The sequence below is a fragment of the Mustela erminea genome, chromosome 18 (assembly GCF_009829155.1).
Source record: "Mustela erminea isolate mMusErm1 chromosome 18, mMusErm1.Pri, whole genome shotgun sequence".
Taxonomy (NCBI): domain Eukaryota; kingdom Metazoa; phylum Chordata; class Mammalia; order Carnivora; family Mustelidae; genus Mustela; species Mustela erminea.
In genome coordinates, this window is record NC_045631.1 from 43,551,189 (window position 1) to 43,571,619 (window position 20,431).

General features: G+C 44.0%; 1 protein-coding gene and 1 long non-coding RNA gene across 6 annotated transcripts in view; one reads left to right on the forward strand and one right to left on the reverse strand.

Annotated features, from left to right (window-relative positions):
* The first annotated feature begins 2,887 nt into the window (after positions 1 to 2,887).
* Positions 2,888 to 15,441, forward strand: LOC116578468. The gene is made up of 3 exons (XR_004280891.1): positions 2,888 to 2,937; positions 11,162 to 11,163; positions 15,392 to 15,441. It is a non-coding gene; the product is annotated as an uncharacterized LOC116578468 (long non-coding RNA).
* Positions 3,540 to 20,431, reverse strand: part of GPATCH8 (G-patch domain containing 8) — a 111,487-nt gene continuing 94,595 nt past the window's right edge. For 4 of the 5 annotated variants that reach the window (XM_032322816.1, XM_032322820.1, XM_032322818.1 and 1 more), the window contains 3 exons: positions 14,069 to 14,118; positions 12,766 to 12,896; positions 3,540 to 9,693 (listed from right to left, as the gene is read on the reverse strand). In XM_032322816.1, coding sequence (XP_032178707.1) covers positions 5,805 to 9,693; positions 12,766 to 12,896; positions 14,069 to 14,118 — 4,070 coding nt within the window. In that variant the 3' untranslated portion in view covers positions 3,540 to 5,804. The remainder of the gene's footprint in view (positions 9,694 to 12,765; positions 12,897 to 14,068; positions 14,119 to 20,431) is intronic. The other variant, XM_032322817.1, reaches the window with a different exon arrangement.

The window sequence follows — 20,431 nt, forward strand, 5'->3', positions numbered from 1 at the left end:
TTATCACCGAGTCCTGTTGGTTCTGCCTCTTAACTATGTCTCTTGAATTTTCACATTTCCACCACCACCACCATGCTAGTGGAAGCCACCATTCCTTTCTGCTTGGGGTGGCATAACCGTGAACTGGTCCATACACCTCCACTTCAGCCGCTTTACAGCTCTTTGTCCCGCCTCACAGCTGCCTGCAGTGCTGTGGCCCACTGTGACTTGGTCAGCGGTGGAGGAAGGAGGAAGCTGTTGTCCCTTGATAAGACTTGAGGCTGCTGTATCCTTTTGGATAAGGCACTTACCCACTTCCTCCTTCCAGGGTCTTGGTCAGCCGTATAGGTACAATAAGCTGCTTTACTCTCCCTCCATCTCAGGCCAGGTCTTAGTGCCGCCACCAGTGCAGCCGGTGCTGGCGAAGGGGAAAGGAGATGCGGTTAGAGCGCAGTCCAGACTATTCTGGCTCACAGGCTCTGGGACCAGACGCCAGCTGTTCAGCTGAAGGCAGACCCTCCACTGTTTCTTGGGTGACAGAGCTCTTGTCCAGTCAAGACTTGATTCTTGTGGGCTCATTGCCTAGGGGAAGCCTCCCTCGATTTCCCCAGGCTGGCACTCTGCAGTTGACACATGTGGGCACAGCCCTGATCACGCTGTTTAGTCACGGTCCATTCATGGACTTGCTTGTGTCCGTGACTCACTCCCTCGAGAGTAAGGTTCCTTTCTGCGGCCGCAGGGCTTGGCTGGGAGTCCTGCACCTAGTAGGCATTGCTGACAGAAGGACTGAACGGGAGTGCGCACTGAGAGTAGGCGATACAAACGTAGAGTCACACAGTGGAAAGAGAAGGAACGGTTCTGAGCAGAAAGGCAAGGTAATTTTCTCTGGATTACAGAAGAGGAGTGCCGAATCTTACCGGCACTGCAGGTCTTCCCCCAGAAAGCAGGTTCTCAGGAGGGAAATTCAAGAGATCTGCTCCCGGTCAAGGAAGACTGCTGCATCCTCCTTTTGCTCTCTATTTTGTAACCAAACTTAACCACCATCTTTATCCCGCCCAAGGATCCTTCCCCACCCCCTAAGATTTTATTTGAGAGAGCGAGCATGAGTGAGGAGAGGCAAAAGGAGAAGCAGATTCCCCGTTGAGCAGGGAGCCCAACATGGGGCTCGATCCCAGGAGCCGGGGATCATGACCTAAGCCGAAGACACATGCCTAACCGATTGAGCCACCCAGGTGCCCCCTGCCCAGCTATCCTGTGCCATCCTGGAATCCTTTCAGCTCCTCTGTTCCCCTCATAATTCACCGCCTCAGCACCCAGCTCAAAATCCTATCCCTTACTCGATTCGTAACTGGATGTGGTAGGGAGGTGCCCAAGTTAATTCAAACCTTTCGCGCCTGGCTGGCTGGTAGGACAGTGGTACCATCGGCTGAAGTTGGAAATAGGCAAAGGCTCTGATTTGGGAAGGGAGAGAAATTTGGTATTTGAGAATTCGGTTTCTCACCGGTGTCCCTTCCTAGCCAGGGCTGGGTTGATCTCCCTTCTGAGACAGTAGCCATGGAGTGTTGATCCGTGCTCCCACTTTCCCATCCCATCAACCCTGAGTCCTAGAATTCCTCAATGAATCCAAAGTTTTGTTAAGGCTTCATAAAGTCGGTAATTATTGAATTTCTGGAGCCCCTGGTGGCTCAGTTGAATAAGCATCTGCCTTCATTCAGCTCAGGTCATGATCCCAGGGCCTTGGGTTCAAGCCTCGCCATTGAGCTCCCTGCTCAGCAGGAGGCCTGCTTCTTCCTCTTCCTCTGCTGCTCTCCCTGCTTGTGCTTGCTCCCCCCCTGTCAAATAAATAAAATCTTTAAAAAAAAATTATTGCATTTCTATGTGCCTGGCACTGAGCTAGGTGATGTGGATACATAAAAATCCTTTATCATCTTTGCTAAACCCTTGCATAGTCCGCAGTTAATATTCTTTGTTCATATTTAAAAATATAGTCAAAATGTTTACTATGTGTTCGGCTTTATGTAAAAAACACTCTAAGGGACTTAGAAAGAACAAAAGAATAAATAAAATTAAAAAAATTTAAATAAGTAAGAAAAAGAATAAAAGAAGTGTAAGAATCAGTTCTTTCCCTCTCTGAGCTTACAATTCTTCTGGGAAGCAGGAAATATAAAATGAATCACACCCACATTCTTGAAAGCCAGTAAGTTCACCTGGAATGGGGAGTTAGATCCTGGTGAGCCCAGCCAGGAAAATGCTGCAGTAATTCTGATAAAGGGGACAGGAGCTGATAAAAGGGAGGTGAAGGTATTTCTGGCAAATAATGGAAATGGTTGACGAGGCCCAATTTAGTATCAAGGGTGGGAGAGGGAGTACGTCCGTGTTCCTGCTTAGGTGGCTGAGGCAGGAGCTGAAAGAACCTTACTGGTATTACAGCCACACACACATCTCCCCCTGCCAGCGTTCTCTGTAGGCCAGTCTGCCTCTTTCACCGCTCCCTGCCCGCTCAGAAAGTCACTTTTATTTCCTAACATGCCTTCTTTCTGGGCAGGGATTTTGGTATTTTAGGAAAATAGGCAGATCTCAGCATCCAACCCAAGGTTCAAATTGAACAGCTTCTCTCCGGTCAAGGGGAGCTGTATGAGAGAACAGGAAAGAAACAGACACTGAACTACTCCTTCCTGAAAGGCTGAGGGGAGAGAGGAAAGCTTCTCACTGTAAATCGATGGTTAGCTTTTGATGCTTAACTTTCTCTGCCTTTTGTGATTTTTTTTTTTAAAGATTTTATTTATTTATTTGACAGAGAGAGATTACAAGTAGGCAGAGAGGCAGGCAGAGAGAGAGAGGAAGGGAAGCAGGCTCCCCGCTGAGCAGAGAGCCCGATGTGGGACTCGATCCCAGGACCCTGAGATCATGACCTGAGCCGAAGGCAGCAGCTTAACCCACTGAGCCACCCAGGCGCCCGTGATTTTTTTTTTTTTTTTTTTTTAAACAGAAGAGTAGATAGAGGCTTTTATCTGCTCCAACAATTACAGCACATTTCCTTTTACCAGCTAGCTTTCAAGCACTGCAGTGTACTAGTAAAAGGTTAAGAACAGAAGACTGGTAGGGTATACAAAACTTCACTTGGAAGGCAAAGGCCCGGCAGGTAACTTGTAATCCCATCACCCTGAAGTTTATCCCAAATTCCAAAAATCCAAGCCAGAAATCTCAAACCCATTTAGTGAGCACCTACATGCCCTACGTTCTACCGCACATAGATTATAGACCTAAACTGAGGAAAAAAGGAGACACGGAAGAGAATTCTTGTGGGAGAATGGAAAGGAGGTGCACATTCCAAGACACCCACCTAAGACCGAAAGAAAATTAACCGCGATTATTTCCTTCTATAGCAGTTTTCCCCCTTTACTCGGGCAGCCTGTCAGGAGCAGCTAAATCCCGAACATCATAAGCAACTCATTCACAAGGATCGATTTCCTGATCATTTCACAAAATGTTACAGGTGACCCGTAACGCCATCCCTTCCCAACTTGAGCGGATGGGACAACAATCACCACAGACTCTGCCACGTTTCCACAAATCATTGGTTTATTAGAAAGTTCCTTTCCCTAATTTTACAGCATATATATCTCTATCATATGTGATAAAGTTAAATACAATCTGTAATGCTTGTAAGTAAGGATAGGTTATTTTTTCTTTTTTTTTTTTTAAGTTTTAAAATCACTGTTCTCAAAGTTACAGAAAACTGCCCCCTGGAAGAGAGAGAGGCAGCCAGAGTATGGCTCCATCTACAAGCTAATGGGAAGCAGCACAAAAGTGTTAATACTGTAGTATTTAAATATTTACATGGGCTGAAAGCAAAGAAAAATGAGTCCCTTCACTTCGAACAGGTGATTTCATCTTTCCAGTGCTAGTTATCAAGAGTGAGGCTTCTGATCGGATGAGGAGCCTGTATAGGCAGGAGGCTCAGTCATGAGCCTTGTTTGCCCAGCACTTGCTTCTCATAAACTCAAAAACTTTTTTCTTTTGGGAATCTGAGAAGAAAGGCAGAACACAGAGCCTCGGGCCAAGTAAGCAGGGTTTGCTTCTTCCTTTCCAGTGACCACCCAACTAATTCTAGCCACAGGAATACGGAGGGAACTGCTAACTGCGCCGAAGATGAGACCCGCAATATAAACGGGTCGGTGTGTTAGGTCAGAGAGCCCAGGTGAAAGGCAAGAGGAGGAAGAGGAACTGAGGTGGTACTTCCTCTGGTAGGTGTCATGGAAGGAAAAAAAAAAATCTTCACTGCTTTCGCTAGGCCGGGCAGAAGGCATGGAAACTGTGAAGCAAAAGAATCTGCAGTATCTATAAATGTGCTCGCCTCCCCACATGAGAAGGAAGAAACTGTCCCAACTCTATTGTCCTTAAGTCTACTTCTACTTCAGTTTCTAGCCAACCCAAAAGGCACATTAAAAAAAAAAAAATTGTCAGAGGGGGCTAAGTACTAGGAAGGCAAACAGACTGCCTGGAGCAAGGCACCCAGGAAACCCAGGAAACCGCCCCCTGGACAATCACTCTGAATCTCACTGCTTCCGGAGAGTAAAGCCCTCGAATCTCTCCTTCCTCCTCTGTGGGTCTTCCTGTTTCTCTGTACAAAACTGCAAAGCACGAGGGAGATGTCCTAACTGAGGATCCCTCTGACACCCCCAGCTGGCTGCTGCCCATTAGTTCAAAAATCCCAGTGCTGGGGGCACCACTTACTGCAAATTAACTAAACGTTTCATCCCAGCAAAAGATGTTAAACAATGTTTTTTGTTTTAACATTTTTATAGTTCATAACTTCAAAAAATACATGAGCTTGATAAAATATACATGCTTAGTCATTTTTGCATCTAGCAGAAAACAGATACTTTATTTTTTGTTTTCATTTTATAACCTTTAAAGTTTCTTAATTCAACTAGGGCAAACATATTTACACAAAGCCACCAGAACAAGGATCACTTAAAGAGCTGGATGTAAAAAATATTATTGCAGTATACTACAAATATGGAACCTTTTTTAATATGAGCTACAAAAAGCAGCATTTACGTTTATAGAGTTCAGTGCAATTTTTTACATTTAAAAAAAATCCTATAAATTAAGAAGGAAACATCAACATGACAGAAGAAAATACACCCTTCAGACACATGAGCTCCTCTCTGGGGAAGCACACGGGCGACTTTGTTTCGCACAGCTTCTATTCATGATAGGATCTTCTTTTTCTGGGATATGCAGGTATCTCTTCTGGGATGAGGGACATGAGGACAACAGGGCCAAAAGTGTGGCTCTCTGTGTGGGAAGTGGATTGAATAACAGCCTGAGTAGCATCTGGTTCCAGGTCAGACTCCCTTTCCACCTCACCCGGGATAGCACAAGGTCACCAAGGGATGGTCAAAGACACTGAGTGGGCAGGACCAGATGGACAAACTGCCGGCCAGAGAGGAAGAGAATGTTTAAAAATTTATAGAAGGGAAGAGCAGAGGATAAAAAGTAGAGGGAAGAGTATCCAAACTTGACAGTTTGGAGATGTTGCCGCAGAGGGGTTAGGAGCACTTACTGGTGTTCCCTAGCTTGGAAACACAGGAGAGGAAGGGACAAACAGAAAGGGGGAAGGGGGAAAAAAATCCCTGATAGTAAAACCCAAAGCAAACCTCAAATCTAAAACCACCCCTGCAAGCCAAAACTTGATTCTTTGGCTGTCAGACACTGCCCATCCCAGCTGGTACTTGCTGGTATTAATGGCTCAACACCCCCGAGGGAAGATACGTGGGTCATCTTCCCTGGCCCTACCTGGGCTCCCATCCCACAACTCATGTGCCATGGCTAGGCGGGTGCTGCAGGTCCTGACCTGAGAAGATGGGGTGAAGTAGTGGGTGAAGGTGGAGGGCGGTGGCAGCTGCCGCAGCAGGCCGTGGAGCAAGCAGGGTAGGGTAGAGGGCGGCATGCGGGACAGGATGGAAGGTGAAGGGCCCAGGATGAATGGCTGAGGCGGGAATGATATGGATGGGATGGCTAGCGAGAAAGGTGGCAGGGTGACCAGGGATGATTGAGTGAGTGAGGTGGGACAAGGAAATGGGGGTTAGGTGGGGCTGGGGAATATGATGTACTTGGGCAAGTGGCTGGGGATGCGGGTGGGGGTGGATTCCAATGGCAGCAGCAGCTGCCGCCGCGTGATGCTGCAGGATGGCATGCTGGACAGTCGTGATGGAGGTGGCAGAGGCTGTGGCTGGCTGCTGGATGTGGATGGGCTGCAGGGCCGGAGTGGCTGGGGCCAGGGCAGCCGAGGCGGGGAAGGCCTTCACTTGCTTAGCCAGAAGCTGCTGCTGGATGTGCTGCTGTGCGGCCTGCTGGAGCTTGCTGTACTTCTCCATCTCCTCGGGGGTGAAAGTGATGGGCTGGCTCTCCAGCGGGGCCAGAGAAGCATCCTCAGCCCCATCAGCTGACTCAATACTAGGATCCCCACTGGGAGGTGCATAACTGGGGAAGTGCTCAAGGTCTGGCGCTATAGGCAGCAAGCTGGATTCCACAGGGCCTGGCTGACTGCCACTATCCAAGGACTCTAGGGTGTCCCCGTCGCTGGGGTCAGGGAGGTAGTTATGGGAGATGGTGGGGTCCCCGGAATAGCAGTCCGAGTGCACTGGGGTGCCTAGTGGAGCCACAGGGTGATCAGCAGTAGCTTCCTCAGACTTTGGCTCTTCTGGGGGTGGGTCTGATAAGGGGCCAGATGTTTCCTCTGAAGGGAACTGATGTCCAAATGGGGCATCGCTACCCCCTGGAGGCCCTTCTTCTGTCTCTGACTGTTCTTGCTCTTCCCCTCTTTCTAAGCCAGACTCTTCACATTTCTTGGTGTTGGGCTTTCGGGTAGCTGGGAGCTTCCCTATCAGTGGAAGGACAGGCTTATTGCCAAGAGACGGGGGGAGCTTGGGCCCAAAGTAACCTTGCGGGGGGTCCTTGAGTTTGAGCCCGGCTTTATTAGGGGTGGCCAGCACCTCCTCGCTCACACTGGGTTTCCTCTCTACTTTCCTTGACTGGATCTTCTCCAGCAGCAGCTTGGCAGTGACAGAGTTCTTGTCTTCGGGGCTACAGTCACCTTCTAACCCCCTTCCTGCACCAACACTGCTGTTCTGGGACGGTGGGCCTGTCCCTTTGCCATCGTCTCCTCTGCCATCTTCTTTCTTCCCGGGACCTTCTCCCCGGCCTGATCGGAAATAGTGGGGAGACTGGGAGCGGTAGATTTTAGAGCGGATGAAGTCTCGACGACCAGAACGTCTTTCCTCCGGGCTTTCGTGACCCCATGACCCCTTCCTGGAACCCGATCTCTGGGAAGGGCTCCTGGTGCTGCGGCTGCGGTCACGGCTATAGCTTCGGCTCCGCTGCCAGCTGTGGGCCGTGGTGCTGCGGCTTCTCCGCTTGCTCCGGCTGCGGCTACAGCTGCTGCTGCGGCTGCGGCCCCGGGACCGCGAGCGCTCCCTGGTGTGACTCCGAGAGCGGCTCCGGGACGGGCTGCAACTGAGGCTGTAGTCATCATCGGAAGAGGAGTATTTGTGCCGTTTGGACCGGTGCTTGGAGCTGGCGTAGTCGGAGTCGTCAGAGTCATGGGAGCGCTTGGAGTGCCTTCGAGATCGGTCACTATAGTCACTGTAGCTGTCATCAGAGTAGCTGCGCTGTCTACTGTAGCAGCTCTGGTCTGAAGAAGCATCTGAGCTACTTGAGTAAGAACGCCGGGAAGAACGGTGTGAGGAATGGTGTCGGCCCGACCGGGAGCGGCTACGGGAATGCTCACTGCCTGAGTCTTCCTCCTCTTCCTCCTCCTCGCTGTACTGGGATGGAGACTTTTGGTGTAGCCGGTGCGATGAAGCGTCATCACTGTCCTCATCTCCACTACTGGGGCGACTCCGGTGGCCGGACCGGCTGCTCCGTTTGGCGCTAGCTCTTCGCTGGCAGGATGCAGTCAGAGGCTCACCTCTGTGTTTCCGGCCACCGTGATCCTGGGAGTCGCCACCACCCCCACCTTCATCCTTTTTGCCACTGCCCCCCTCTTCAGCTGGGAGGGGCCTCCGCTGGGAAGCGTCTTGAGCTCGCCGCCGTCGTCTGGGCGGTGCAGGGCTACCACTCCCAGGGGGTTCTGGTTTGGGTCCCCGTTCAGAATCTGCCGGAGCTGATGACTTATTCTTCTTTCGTTTTCGTTTCTTGCGCTTCTTAGACTTTTCCCCAGATTCTGTCTTAGAGCTTTTCTCTTCTGGGTCAGGCTTGTGTTTCCGTTTGTGTTTGCTTGACTTTTTGTGCTTCTTTTTCTTTTTGTGTCGGTGGGACTTCCCAGACCGTTCTTTCTTGCTAGGAAGGCTCCTCCCTGTGTCCTCTGTCTCTGACCCATGGCTTCCCCCAGGTTCCTGCTTATTCAGACTGCTACAGCCAGACCCTGAAGCAGGTGCATCCATTCTGCCTCCCGAGGAATGTTCTACATTCTCTCCCCCCTCCTTGGTTTTATTTGGCTCACCAGCATCAAGGCCTTGGAGATGGTCCTTTGAGGAGCCTCCTGCATCCTTTGGTTTTTCTGTCCCTTTAGCTCTGGCATCTTTGTTCCTTGAAAGTTTAAAGTCAAAGTATAAAGGGTTACAACTGTATGAAATGGAGGGTTCTGCCTTGGTAAAAATTAAGAGTTCTGATGGCCACTGGAGGGCAGTGCTTTCATCTTTGCTCAAAACCGGAAAGAAGGGACCAGTAGGATGTTTGGGTCCCTCCTGGCTTTCTTTCCCTGCTGCGATGACCTGACAGGTTTCTTTAGAAGGGTTCGACTCGCATATTTGGTTCTCTGAACCCTTCTGACTTGGACTCTCTACATTCTGCTCACTTACATCCCCTCCTGAGGCCTTTTTTGTCTCAGCTTTGCTTCCAGGATCTGAGGGCTCTGTGACGCTGGTTGCCGTCTGTTGCTCGGGGACTTCATCAACTGTCTTCTCTGCTCCTTGGCTTGCTGCCACCTTGATACAGCCTTTAGGCTTGGGAGAACTGCTTTTTTTGCTCTCTAGGGCATTCTTTGGGTGTATACTATTATCACCTTCCATTTGTTCACTGGCTCTCATAAAGAGTAGGAAGGGGAAATTTGGTTTTACTTTGCAGTGTGCTGGGGGAATGTAGTGGTAATACTCTGGCTCTGCAGCCCCAGCTCCTTCTTCTCGCTTCATTCTTTTTAACTTAGATAACGTCGAGGCAAGGGACCCTCCATCCTGAGGGTCTTCATCTTCTTTTTTACCATCAAGATTACTGTTACCGTCAGAGTCTCCCATCTTCTGCAGTCCTTGGTCAGAACCCTTCTCATCAGCTTTTGTTCCATCTTCAGAAGTCCCTTCCTCTGCATGGTCCTTGAAAACTGATGCTATTGATTCGAGTTTGACAGGAGCCTTCTTGGCAAAGGAAAATGACACTCCCAATTTTTGTAGTGGAGTCCCTAAATTATTCTTAATGCCAAAGCTGATGCCTTGGGAGGCTAACCCAGGGGCCTGTGCCAGTCCAGTGGTATTAGTGATTTGTACTGCAGTGAAAGGGCCTCCTTTATCTGTGGAGAATTCAGATCCCAGGCCACAAGTGGCAGCAGCACTTGTGCCACTGTTTGTAGCTGATTCATCTTTATCATCCTCTCCACCTTCTTCATCTACAGCCACCGTGGTTGGTCTGAACATGGGACCACTTCCAGGTGCACTACACAATGGTTTAGAAAAATGAAAAAAAAAAAAAAAAGTTTAGAGGTACATTTAATACTTCTTATAGAACACTTATCTCTGGGGCACCTGGGTGGCTCAGTGGGTAAAGCCTCTGCCTTTGGCTCAGGTTTAGATCCCAGAGTTCTGGGATTGAGTCCCACATCGGGCTCTCTGCTCAGCAGGGAGTCTGCTTCCCTCTCTCTCTGCCTGCCTCTCTGCCTACTTGTGATCTCTGTCAAATAAATAAATAAATAAAATCTTAAAAAAAAAAAAAAACACAAAACATAAAAACAACCCACTTATTTATTACGTTCCACCATTTGTAGTAGGTAGGCCTCAAAGACACTAAGTGGTGGTTGTTTCCTAGCCCTGTGCTAAAAAGAGGACTTGCTCTGTGAGTTTAGGCAAAGTCTCATTCTCTTTTTCTACTAACTAGGTGTATTCCCAGCACCAGTCAGTTACTATTATTTCTTCTAATCAGTCTAAAATTCAAAAAGTGAAGCTGTATCACACAGCTCAAATACTCTGTTGTCACCACCTAGTAAAGGTGACCTGCCCTGTATCTGTTTTTTAAGTTTGTTTGTTTTTACATTTTTAAAAAAGATTTTATTTATTTATTTGACAGACAGAGATCACAAGTAGGCAGAGCAGCAGGCAGAGAGAGAGAGGGGGAAGCAGGCTCCCTGCTGAGCAGAGAGCCCGATGTGGGGCTCAATCCCAGGACCTTGAGATCATGATTTGAGCCGAAGGCAGAGGCTTAACCCACTGAGCCACCCAGGCACCCCTGTTTGTTTATTTTTAAGTAATCTCTATACCTAACATAGGGCTTGAACTCATGACCCTGAGGATCAAGTATTGTGTGCTCTTCCAACTCAGCCAGCCAGGCACTCTTGTTCTTCTTCCTTACTGAAACATCCTACCCATCAGTGTGCCATCAAACATATGGCTGAACATCTACTCACAAAGGTTGTATGTCACTCAGCTAAAACCCCCCTAATTTCCTCTGTATTTTTAAAATTTTATTTTTAAAAATGTGGATATGGGGGGCCTGGGTGGCTCAGTGGGTTAAAGCCTCGGTCTTCGGCTCAGGTCATGATCTCAGGGTCCTGGGATTGAGCCCTGCATAGGGCTCTCTGCACAGCAGGGAGTCTGCCTCCCTCCCCCCTCTGTTAGATAAATAAATAAAATCTTAAAAAATGAAAAATAAAAAAATAAAAATACGGATACTTTGAGTTTAACATAGCCAGAAACCCCCACCATGCTACTCCATGGTGGTCCATGGTTAGTTTATCTGTTTCAGAAACTAAGAGTCTGTGTCTATTTCTCGGGTACCACACTAAAGCGTTTGCTTTGGTTTTGTTGTAATTTCTGGGCATTCTGTACAAGGATCATGATGCTATAAACGCTTTCCCAGCTTTGAAAATAGGAACACGGAGGAGCCTCAAAGCCAATGTTTTAAACTCAAGCCGTGCCTGAAATTTTTACAGTGTGTGAACTATTCATCTGAGGTATTTTTAAGCCAAATTCAAGAAGTGAGGAGAATTACATTATCTGTTTGGATGAAGTCTTTTTATCTGATCCCTAGCTACTCACTATCCTAAACTCAGAGACTAAATATATTTGGATAACGTGGTATCTCTTGCTATCTAGACTCTGGCTAATGGAAGATAGGATCCCAAACATTTAAATAGCAAGAGACACTTACACTGTGTCATAAAACCTACCCCACGGCAAAGAGACCCTCAAGTTGAATAAAAACAGATCTTATTTTGTTCTTTTGCTTAGTCTTTGCCATGTTAACTGCTTCAACAACACTTACTATGGGGTCATGAATTAATTCTGGGACAATGAAATACCTGATGATGGGTCAAAACCTTCTTTTACTTTCTCAAGAGATTACTTGGTCATCTTTAAACTGCTTACTTATAAAACTGAGAACTACAAGTCACCTCTGAAGAAAAACATATATTAAAATATGCCCCAAATTAGAAAGTGACCTGGTATATACTTTTTATAGAGGTACACTTGCCCTCGCAATATGCCCAAGAGGAATGCGTTATGATATTAAAAAGCTGCCAAAGAAGGAATCAGAACCAGTTTATAGGCAGCTTAACTCAACACTGGAGCTCACTGGTTAATTCTGTTTCAAAACTCTGTTTCAAAACTATGTGTTCTCTCCTCCAAAATGCTAGAGAAGTAAATAAGTTAAACAAACAAACAAACAAAAAAAAGGGATCTTGAGACAAAAATGAATTTAGTAACTTAGTAAGTCCAGGAACTTGGCTGTGAACTTTTGAAGGACACAATCATAGTTTCTCTTTCCCCTATAGCCAGCTCCTTCCTTTGGTCCTGGGCAGCCATTAAAAACAAACATGGGGGCTAAGTCTTTCTGATTGAGGCACATACCTCATGAATCCTCAGATGCTCAAAGACTGGGTTCCCCAAGACCAGTTGCTTAGAAATTCAGCCTTAGGTGGAGTAAATTCCACCAAAGGCTAAATACCAGCCCCCAAATTGATAATCATCAAGAATCATGAAGGAAGATTAAAAAGAAAACTCAAGAATGCAGGAAGATGCAGAGAAATAAACTGATAGAATTCCCTAGGTTTCAGTGATTAGCACAGACTGTACAGTACTTAAAAGAAAGTTGACTTGAGTCTCTGCTCCATACTGTTTAGTTATAAAAAAGAATACTGGGATATATGTCCTTTTCTATAAAACACAGGTTGGAGAATGGGAACAATAATATTTGTATAATTTATTGATTCACTGAACATCTTCTACAAGGCACTTCTGATGTAAAGATAATCACTCCCCAAAACGAATGCTACAAGTAAACTGTTATTATCATCTCCCATCTTATAGATAGGGACACCGAGGCATAAAGCTTAGATAGCTGAAGTCACACAGACAGGATCTGGCCTCAGAAGTGTATATTCATAAAATCAGTGTATTATACTATAATAATAGATAGGCTTTCAGTATGAAAGCTTTACTAATAAGGATTATAATTCTTAATTCTTAAGGATTAAAACTATCTGTAGAACCCTCTGAGAGAAAATATCCTCACCATTCAGCTTGTTTCCTTTGTTCTGCCAATTCATGGAGCCGCCGAAGGGCTTTTTCCTGTTTCTTCTCATCTTTACGGGATCTTGAAGAGACATTTCGAGCAAACTCTCTCTGCTTAAGATCTTTCAATCTCTGGGGTAACAACAACAAAAAAAGAAATAGAGGGTGGGTGATTTAGAATAATTTGGAGGTCCTGAAAACAAGGCCTTTAGGATATTTACCTCAATCAGTGGTTACAGTGCTAGCGTAGAATACACTGTTATATTCTGATAGTAATTGAAAACACAATGGCTGATTACTTTGGATAAGACACTTGGAATACCTGCATTTCTAATTTGGACAGCATACCATTTGCTTTATGGGGCAAAATTAAATGATTTCGGAAGCAACAAGCAAATTTTAGAACACTAGGAGGAAAGAAAAGGGACTATTTAATCACCTGCTCCTCCAGGATGCAAAACTAGACAAACAGAACATGAGATAAACTGTAATAACACAAGCCAAAGAGAACAGAAAGGGGTTAGGCTAGTACAGAAAATTACCCAGGTGTAAGATCTTAAAAAGCAATGTACAGCTTACATGGGGAGCTGATTTGCATCAAAATAGCAAATAGAAAGCATACTTTTATTTCACCATAAAAAGGTGCTGTGATTTCTTTTCAGCATGAACAGTTTTCCTTTGACTATGAAACCAACCATCTTCCAATGCTCGCATGTTCAGAGCTCAGCAGTCTGACCACTTGCGTCTGGTCAGTCTGCTGAAATGAGAGAGTAATGTGTATTGCTCTTTCATTCCGTCATGGCCCTGAGAGGAACATCCAGGGGATGAGGAGGGAAAATAGAGATAAGTCAGAGAATTTATTGCTTAAAATCCTGATAAAGAATGGTTTTTCATTCTCAGAAACTTCTATATAATTTTCCTTAAAAACAGAACAAAACAAAACAAAACAACAACAACCAAAAAAAGAACAGTGCTATGACACATTGGTGACAAAGTCCAGACATATCTGCAATGAAGACAGAACTAAAATTATTTCCAACGCACTAGATAATATAGAAAACAAACCAAAACAAAACACATACATTAGCCTATGCTTTTATAATAGCATTAGGAAAAGGAATTTGACCCAATATAAAGTGGACATTGCTTTGTGGAAGGGCATGATGTTCAACAGACAGAGGATTTTTTCTTATCTAATATTTATGAAATGTGTTTTGAAATCTTTTGAATTGGGAGGGGGAAAAGGGTGAAAAGACACACACAAAAAAAGGTATACAGCTAAAGACACTAGTAGAAAAACTCACTCTTGTGATCTGGGCTCCCAAATTAGAAGGATTTGCTTTCAATACATCAGCTGAAAATGTCACATCACAAAGAAAAAAAAGTAAAAATAAAACAAGAGTGAAAGAGAAAAAAAAAATAAAGCAAGCATTACTACACAGGCTCTCTTAGTGAATCTGCAAACTATTATACTGAACAATCAGGGACAAAGCCATCAACTCTAAAAGGGTCGGGGAGAAGGGAAGTACCTGTACAACACATATATGTGTACATACACACAGACTGACACAGTAATAATCTCTCCTAGATAAACAGACCTATCTGAATTCAGGAAAAACAGTTAATAGAACTTCAGGAAAGACCACTGCTACCTAAAAACAGTCAATCTTATTTTCATTTACCTTTATTTTGGGAATGTTCAAGTAACCAACAGCCGGCAAACTATGTTACTGAAGCTGGCTATCCAGAATTAAGACTTCTTAAAAACCTCTTTAAGATCGCGAATCAATTATTTTGAATAAGTATGAATTTCAATTTCCTCCTTTCAAGGGGAATGAGGCAGAAAGAGCCTGTCAGGACTATTATATGATTATTTCAGGCTACAAACCTAGTTTTTCTCTGCGCCAAACATTTACCAAGTTTTCTAGCCGAAATTTAAATAGAACATGTTTTTCTCATATCTGCCATCTTCTCTCTAGCCACCCCCCAGGCTTGTAAAATCTCCCTGAGCCTCATCGTTTCCTATCTTCTTAAAAATATTTCATTACTTTTAGTTAGGAGTTATTTCCCAAACTAAAGGACATTGTTTATTATTATTATTATTATTATTATAAAATTTGGTAGGCAGCAAACCAAGGTTTATTGAGTTATTACAAAGTGATAGTACAAAGTTCCTGAGAAGGGAGGGGACCCGAGAGGGTTACCCCTAAAGGACACTGTGTAAAAGAATGAGCATTTTATCAAAGCCTGGAGTTTCCAGGCTGAGTCAGACAGAGGTTAGGTTTTCCAGTCATTCAGCAACCACTTGATGCAACCTTGAAGTTGAAGGGATAAAACTATGTCCACATCTTCCTGAAGATGCCCTATCTCAAATTCCTACCACAAAGTAATTGTAGGGAGGGAAGAAAATGCGGTATCAGTAAAACAAATCCGAGTTATAGCCCCATTCTAGGCAAAGATATACACCTATATGGGGTGTAGCAAACATTCCTAAATCACCTTTGCAAACTTTATTATTCTTTTTAAAAAGATTTAAGTAATCTCTACACCCAGTGCAGGATTCAAATTCACAACCACAAGATCAAGAGCCACATGCTCTACCAACTGAGCCAGCCAGGTGCCCCTAGCTTTACGAACTTTAAAGTCTGGTGTCTCAATGTAAAACTAGGAACTCCAGAATTCTAACCCAAACCTTAAACATGGGGCTTGGAAACTCTCCCAAACTCAAATGTGTATTGAGGTCTCCCAGATGAGGGCATTTTGATGAAAAAAATGGATTCCTAATTCCTAATTCCTTCCTACCCAAGGTCAAACTAAATTCCCCTCACAAAGTCTCTACTCGTACCTTATAAAATTTTCTTCTTTCTGAACTGTCTTAGTACTCATCTAGCAACCAACATACTTGGCACTAACTAAACTGTGTGTAGTTTCAGAGTCAGAAAGACTTGTGTCCAAATTCATTCATCACCAGCCATGTGATTTCATCTCTCTGAGGCTCCAGTTCCCCCATTAGAAAAACAGAGCCATTCTGGCAACAGATTTATGAGGTTAAGTGTCAAAATAAAAAGCACGCTGCATGTCTAAAGTGTTTAATACTGTCTCTTCCTTTTTATCTGGGGCAGAGACTATAGCTGATTTTTTTACATTTTAGTTTTAAAGTAATCTCTACACCCAACGTGGGGTTCGAACTCATAACCCCGAGATCAAGAGTCCCATGCTCTACCAACAGAGCTGAGCCCCCACTTTTTTAAATTGAAAAAAAAAAAAAAATTTTTTTTTGGGGGGGGGAAGATTTTATTTATTTATTTGACAGAGATCACAAGTAGGCAGAGAGGCAGGCAGAGAGAGAAGAGGAAGCAGGCTCTCTGCTCTGCAGATGCAGATCGATGCGGGGCTCGATCCCAGGACTCTGGGATCATGACCTGAGCTGAAGGCAGAGGCTTTAACCCACTAAGCAACCCAGGTGCCCCTAAATTTAAAAATTTTTTTAAAAATTTTATTTGTTTGAAAGACAGAGATCACAAGTAGACAGAGAGACAGGCAGAGAGGGTGGAACACAGGCTTTAACCCACTGAGCCACCCAGGCGCCCCTTAAATTTAAAAAAATTTTTTTTTAAGATTTTATTTATTTATTTGACAGACAGAGATCACAAGTAGGCAGAGAGGAAGGCAGAGAGAGAGAGAGAGAGAGAGGAGGAAGCAGGCTCCCCGCTGAGCAGAGAGTCCGATGCGGGGCTCGATTCCAGGACCCCGGGATCATGACCTGAGCCGAAGGCAGAGGATTTAACCCACTGAGCCACCCAGGCACCCCTAAATTTAATTTTTTTTTTTTTTTTAAATATTTTATTTATTTATTTGACAGAGAGAGATCACAAGTAGGCAGAGAGGCAGGCAGAGAGAGAGAGAGAGGAGGAAGCAGGCTCCCTGCTGAGCAGAGAGCCCGATGTGGGACTCGATCCCAGGACCCTGAGATCACGACCTGAGCCGAAGGCAGCGGCTTAACCCACTGAGCCACCCAGGCGCCCCTAAATTTAAATTTTTTAAAGTAATCTCTACACTCAACATGAGGCTCAGATAGCTGACATTTATAATCAACCCTGAAGTGTATAGAACAGTAGTAAGTCTACAGAAAGTGTCTGGTAAATGCCTGGTGAATAATTCGGCTTAAACACTGGACCCTTAATTTTTTCCCCCAAATAACTTTTTGACCATTTGTAGAAAAGTTTGACATGAAAAAAAAAATTTTTTTTTTTTTTTAAAAGAGAGGGAGAAAACAGAGAGAGGGGCAGAAATATTTTCTTTTCTTTTTTTCTAAGAGAGGGAGGGAGAATCTTAAGGAGGTACCACATCCACCGCATAGCTGGAGGTGGGGCGTGATCTGAAAACCCTGAGATCATGACCTGAGCTGAAATCAAGAGTCAAATGCTTAACCAACTGAACCACCCAGGCACCCCTGATAATTTTCATGACTCTACTAGGGACAATGTCAAGTTAATATAACACATATCGTTTTCCTAGCTATTACTCTCATCCAATAAAGAAGTCTCATTCTTTAGACAATCAAAAAACCTAAAATGTTAAGCCCCTCACTTCTGGACAAAATTAGGCCAGGGGTGCTTAGCTGGCTCAGTTGGTAGAGCATGCCACTCTTGATCTGGGGGTCATGGGGTCATGCACCCATGATGGGTGCAGAGATTACTTTATTATTATTATTTTTATTAGAGAGAGAAATAGAGAGGGGTAGAGGGAGAGAAAATCTTAAGGTGGCTAGCACACTATGCGTGGAGCCTGACTCGGGCTCAATTTCACAACCCTGAGATCAAGACCTGAGCCAAAATCAAGAGTCAGATGCTTAACTGACTGAGCCACCCAGGTGCCCCTAGAGATTTCTTTAATAAATAAATAAATAAATAAATAAATAAATAAATAAATAAAATAAGAAAGAAAGAATTAGGCCAAATTGGGGGGTGGGAGGATATGAATCAGAAAGTTCTCAATTCCTATATAAAAAGTAATTTTTGGGGCGCCTGGGTGGCTCAGTGGGTTAAGCCTCTGCTTTTGGCTCAGGTCATGATCTTGGGGTTCTGGGATCGAGTCCCGCATCGGGCTCTCTGCTCAGCAGGGAGCCTGCTTCCCCTCTCTCTCTCTGCCCGTCTCTCTGCCTACTTGTGATCTCTCTCTCTCTGTCAAATAAATAAATAAAATCTTAAAAAAAAAAAAAAAGTAATTTTTGTAAAGATAAAAAGTCCCTAATTCAGAATTGGATTTTCCGAAGTTGGCTAGTGTATTCCAAAAGCCTGGCTCATTTGCAACTGAATGTTCATATGAAATTCTCTCTGGGTCCTATACTTTTACTTTCCTCTTGAATTCTAAAGAGGAACACAATTTCAGGTAACGTCTTCAAGGTAAGAATAGAGGGAAACAGAGAATACCTGCCTGTCAGAGACAGAGTTCGCATAAGGAGACCAAATATTATCCATGTGCCATCAATCCAAAATGTTTTGAAAGCTGAGCAAATTTCACTCCATGCATAGAAAAAAATTCAAGTTAGGATCCAAACTGGGACACAGACTGACCTGAGGGGACATAATTAATCACCAAAGCTAACTTCAACTATGTCCTTATCTCTGAAAATTATAAAGTACGCTTTCTGAAGTGTTGCTAATAACATTGCTTCTTCACTGAACTATACTAGTAAAAATTTAAGCCATGTAATACATTTTTAGCTGGACAATATTTCATTCAAAGAAAAGGGAGGCCGAACACCATTCAAAATGAAAGAATTTGAAGATCCTGCTCTGAAAAACCAACAGCATGTTTCAAAAAAAGTATACATTTACAGCACAGAACAAAATGGCCACTTCTCACTGATTCTCAATACATGCTAGCCAGGGTTTTCATTAAATTTCCCAAAAGACCAACATGGGGGAGACACACCTTAAATAATCTAGCTCTTGAAATACCCATCAACGTAACCATGGCTCTTTGAGCTGAAGACCACTTCAATGTAAATGACATTCCAGTTCTTAAACACCGCCTACATAGCACTGTGCTGGCAGCAAAATGTCCACTACTCTGGCTCCACTGCCCAACTCTGAACAAATTAAACCAGAGAAATGAGAATCTGGTAAATCTTACCAGGTTTTTAATGTGGGTGATAAATTTGCTTACATTATCAGCAATGTGCAGTATAATAGCAAGGGGTGACACTGTTTGACCCAGGAATGAATGACACAGATACATCTGCACATAATTTCCCCCAGCAACAAAATATGGGTCTGAATTAATAAAATATTTTTTGCATCTTTTGTTGCTATTTTTTTCTAACAAAAATTGATGCTGTAGGTTTTTGTTTTTTTTTTAAATATCTGGGTATAATCTACTAGAAATAAATCTATTGTCTTTCTCAAGTATTTTATTTATTTTTTTAAAAAGGATCATATTTTTTTATTTGACACAGAGAGAGCATAAGCAGGCAGAGCAGCAGGGAGAGGGAAAAGCAGGCTCTCCACTGAGCAGGAAGCCTGATGTGGGGCTCAATCCCAAGATCTTGGGATCATGACCTGAGCCGAAGGCAGCCACTTAACCGACTGAGCCATCTAGGCACCCCTCTCAAGTATTTTAAATCTATTACCTCAATTTAAAGAAAAACAGGCTACTGTTTTCAGATTAAGGGAATTTCAGACATCAGAAAACAGAGAGTATTTCCTATTGCCACTAAAAATCCCAGGTTCTAATATTTACTCAACTCTAAAGAGAAAACCCGATTTTGTCTTGTTAGGGTCAAAAGATTATCCAGTTTCTTCTTACCAAACAACCCCACTCTCCCAGAACAGGGACCCAAGCTTAGTCTTCCTTTGTACTAACCCTGCAATCACATACTGTTGTCCACGGCACAAAAGAAATAATCAATAAACATTTACCAAACTGGTTTCAGTTTGGTAATGAGTTGTTGAGAAAGGGAATACAAATACTTTATGTATTATTTGTTGGTTATGAACAGAAACAGGGAACAGCAAAGAAATTGTTCCCACCTCAATCTCTTTTTCTGGCTAAGTATAATCCAGTTGTTTTTTTTTGTTGTTGTTGTTGTTTAAAGTAATCTCTACTGAGATCAAGAGTCATACGCTCCACCCACTGAGCCCAATTCAGCTTTTTCTGAACCTCAACCACTCCCTTTCCCCTATGTCATCAATCCTGCATACCCCAAATCCATGCCCTCTTTTCCCCAGTTTCCTTCCTCTTTCTCATGATACAACATCAATCTCTTCTCCCTTCCCAAAGGGGAGTAATCATGCTAGCTATTACTTGTCCAGGTTTCCCGAATGCAAAGTCTTTGATGTTTGATACTTCTGAATGAGACCATCCAGAACATCACTATGTGGTGAGGAAAGAAAAAGACCAGGAAAGAACACAGAAAGCCCAAGTATAAACTACTCAGGGAAGGAAGACTGTAGCTGAATGATTAAGGAAATCCAAGTTACTGAACATTAGATGTAAATTCTTTCTTTTAGCACATGTTCATCAGTAAGCTATGACAATAAATGTTAAGTAACAGAGAAAACCAAATGTTTGGTAACAGAGAAAACTAAACATTAATGCTGATCGTAGATACTGAAAACATCAGAGGAAAGCAGAGTAGCACACATTCTTTCTTGCTGGCTAAG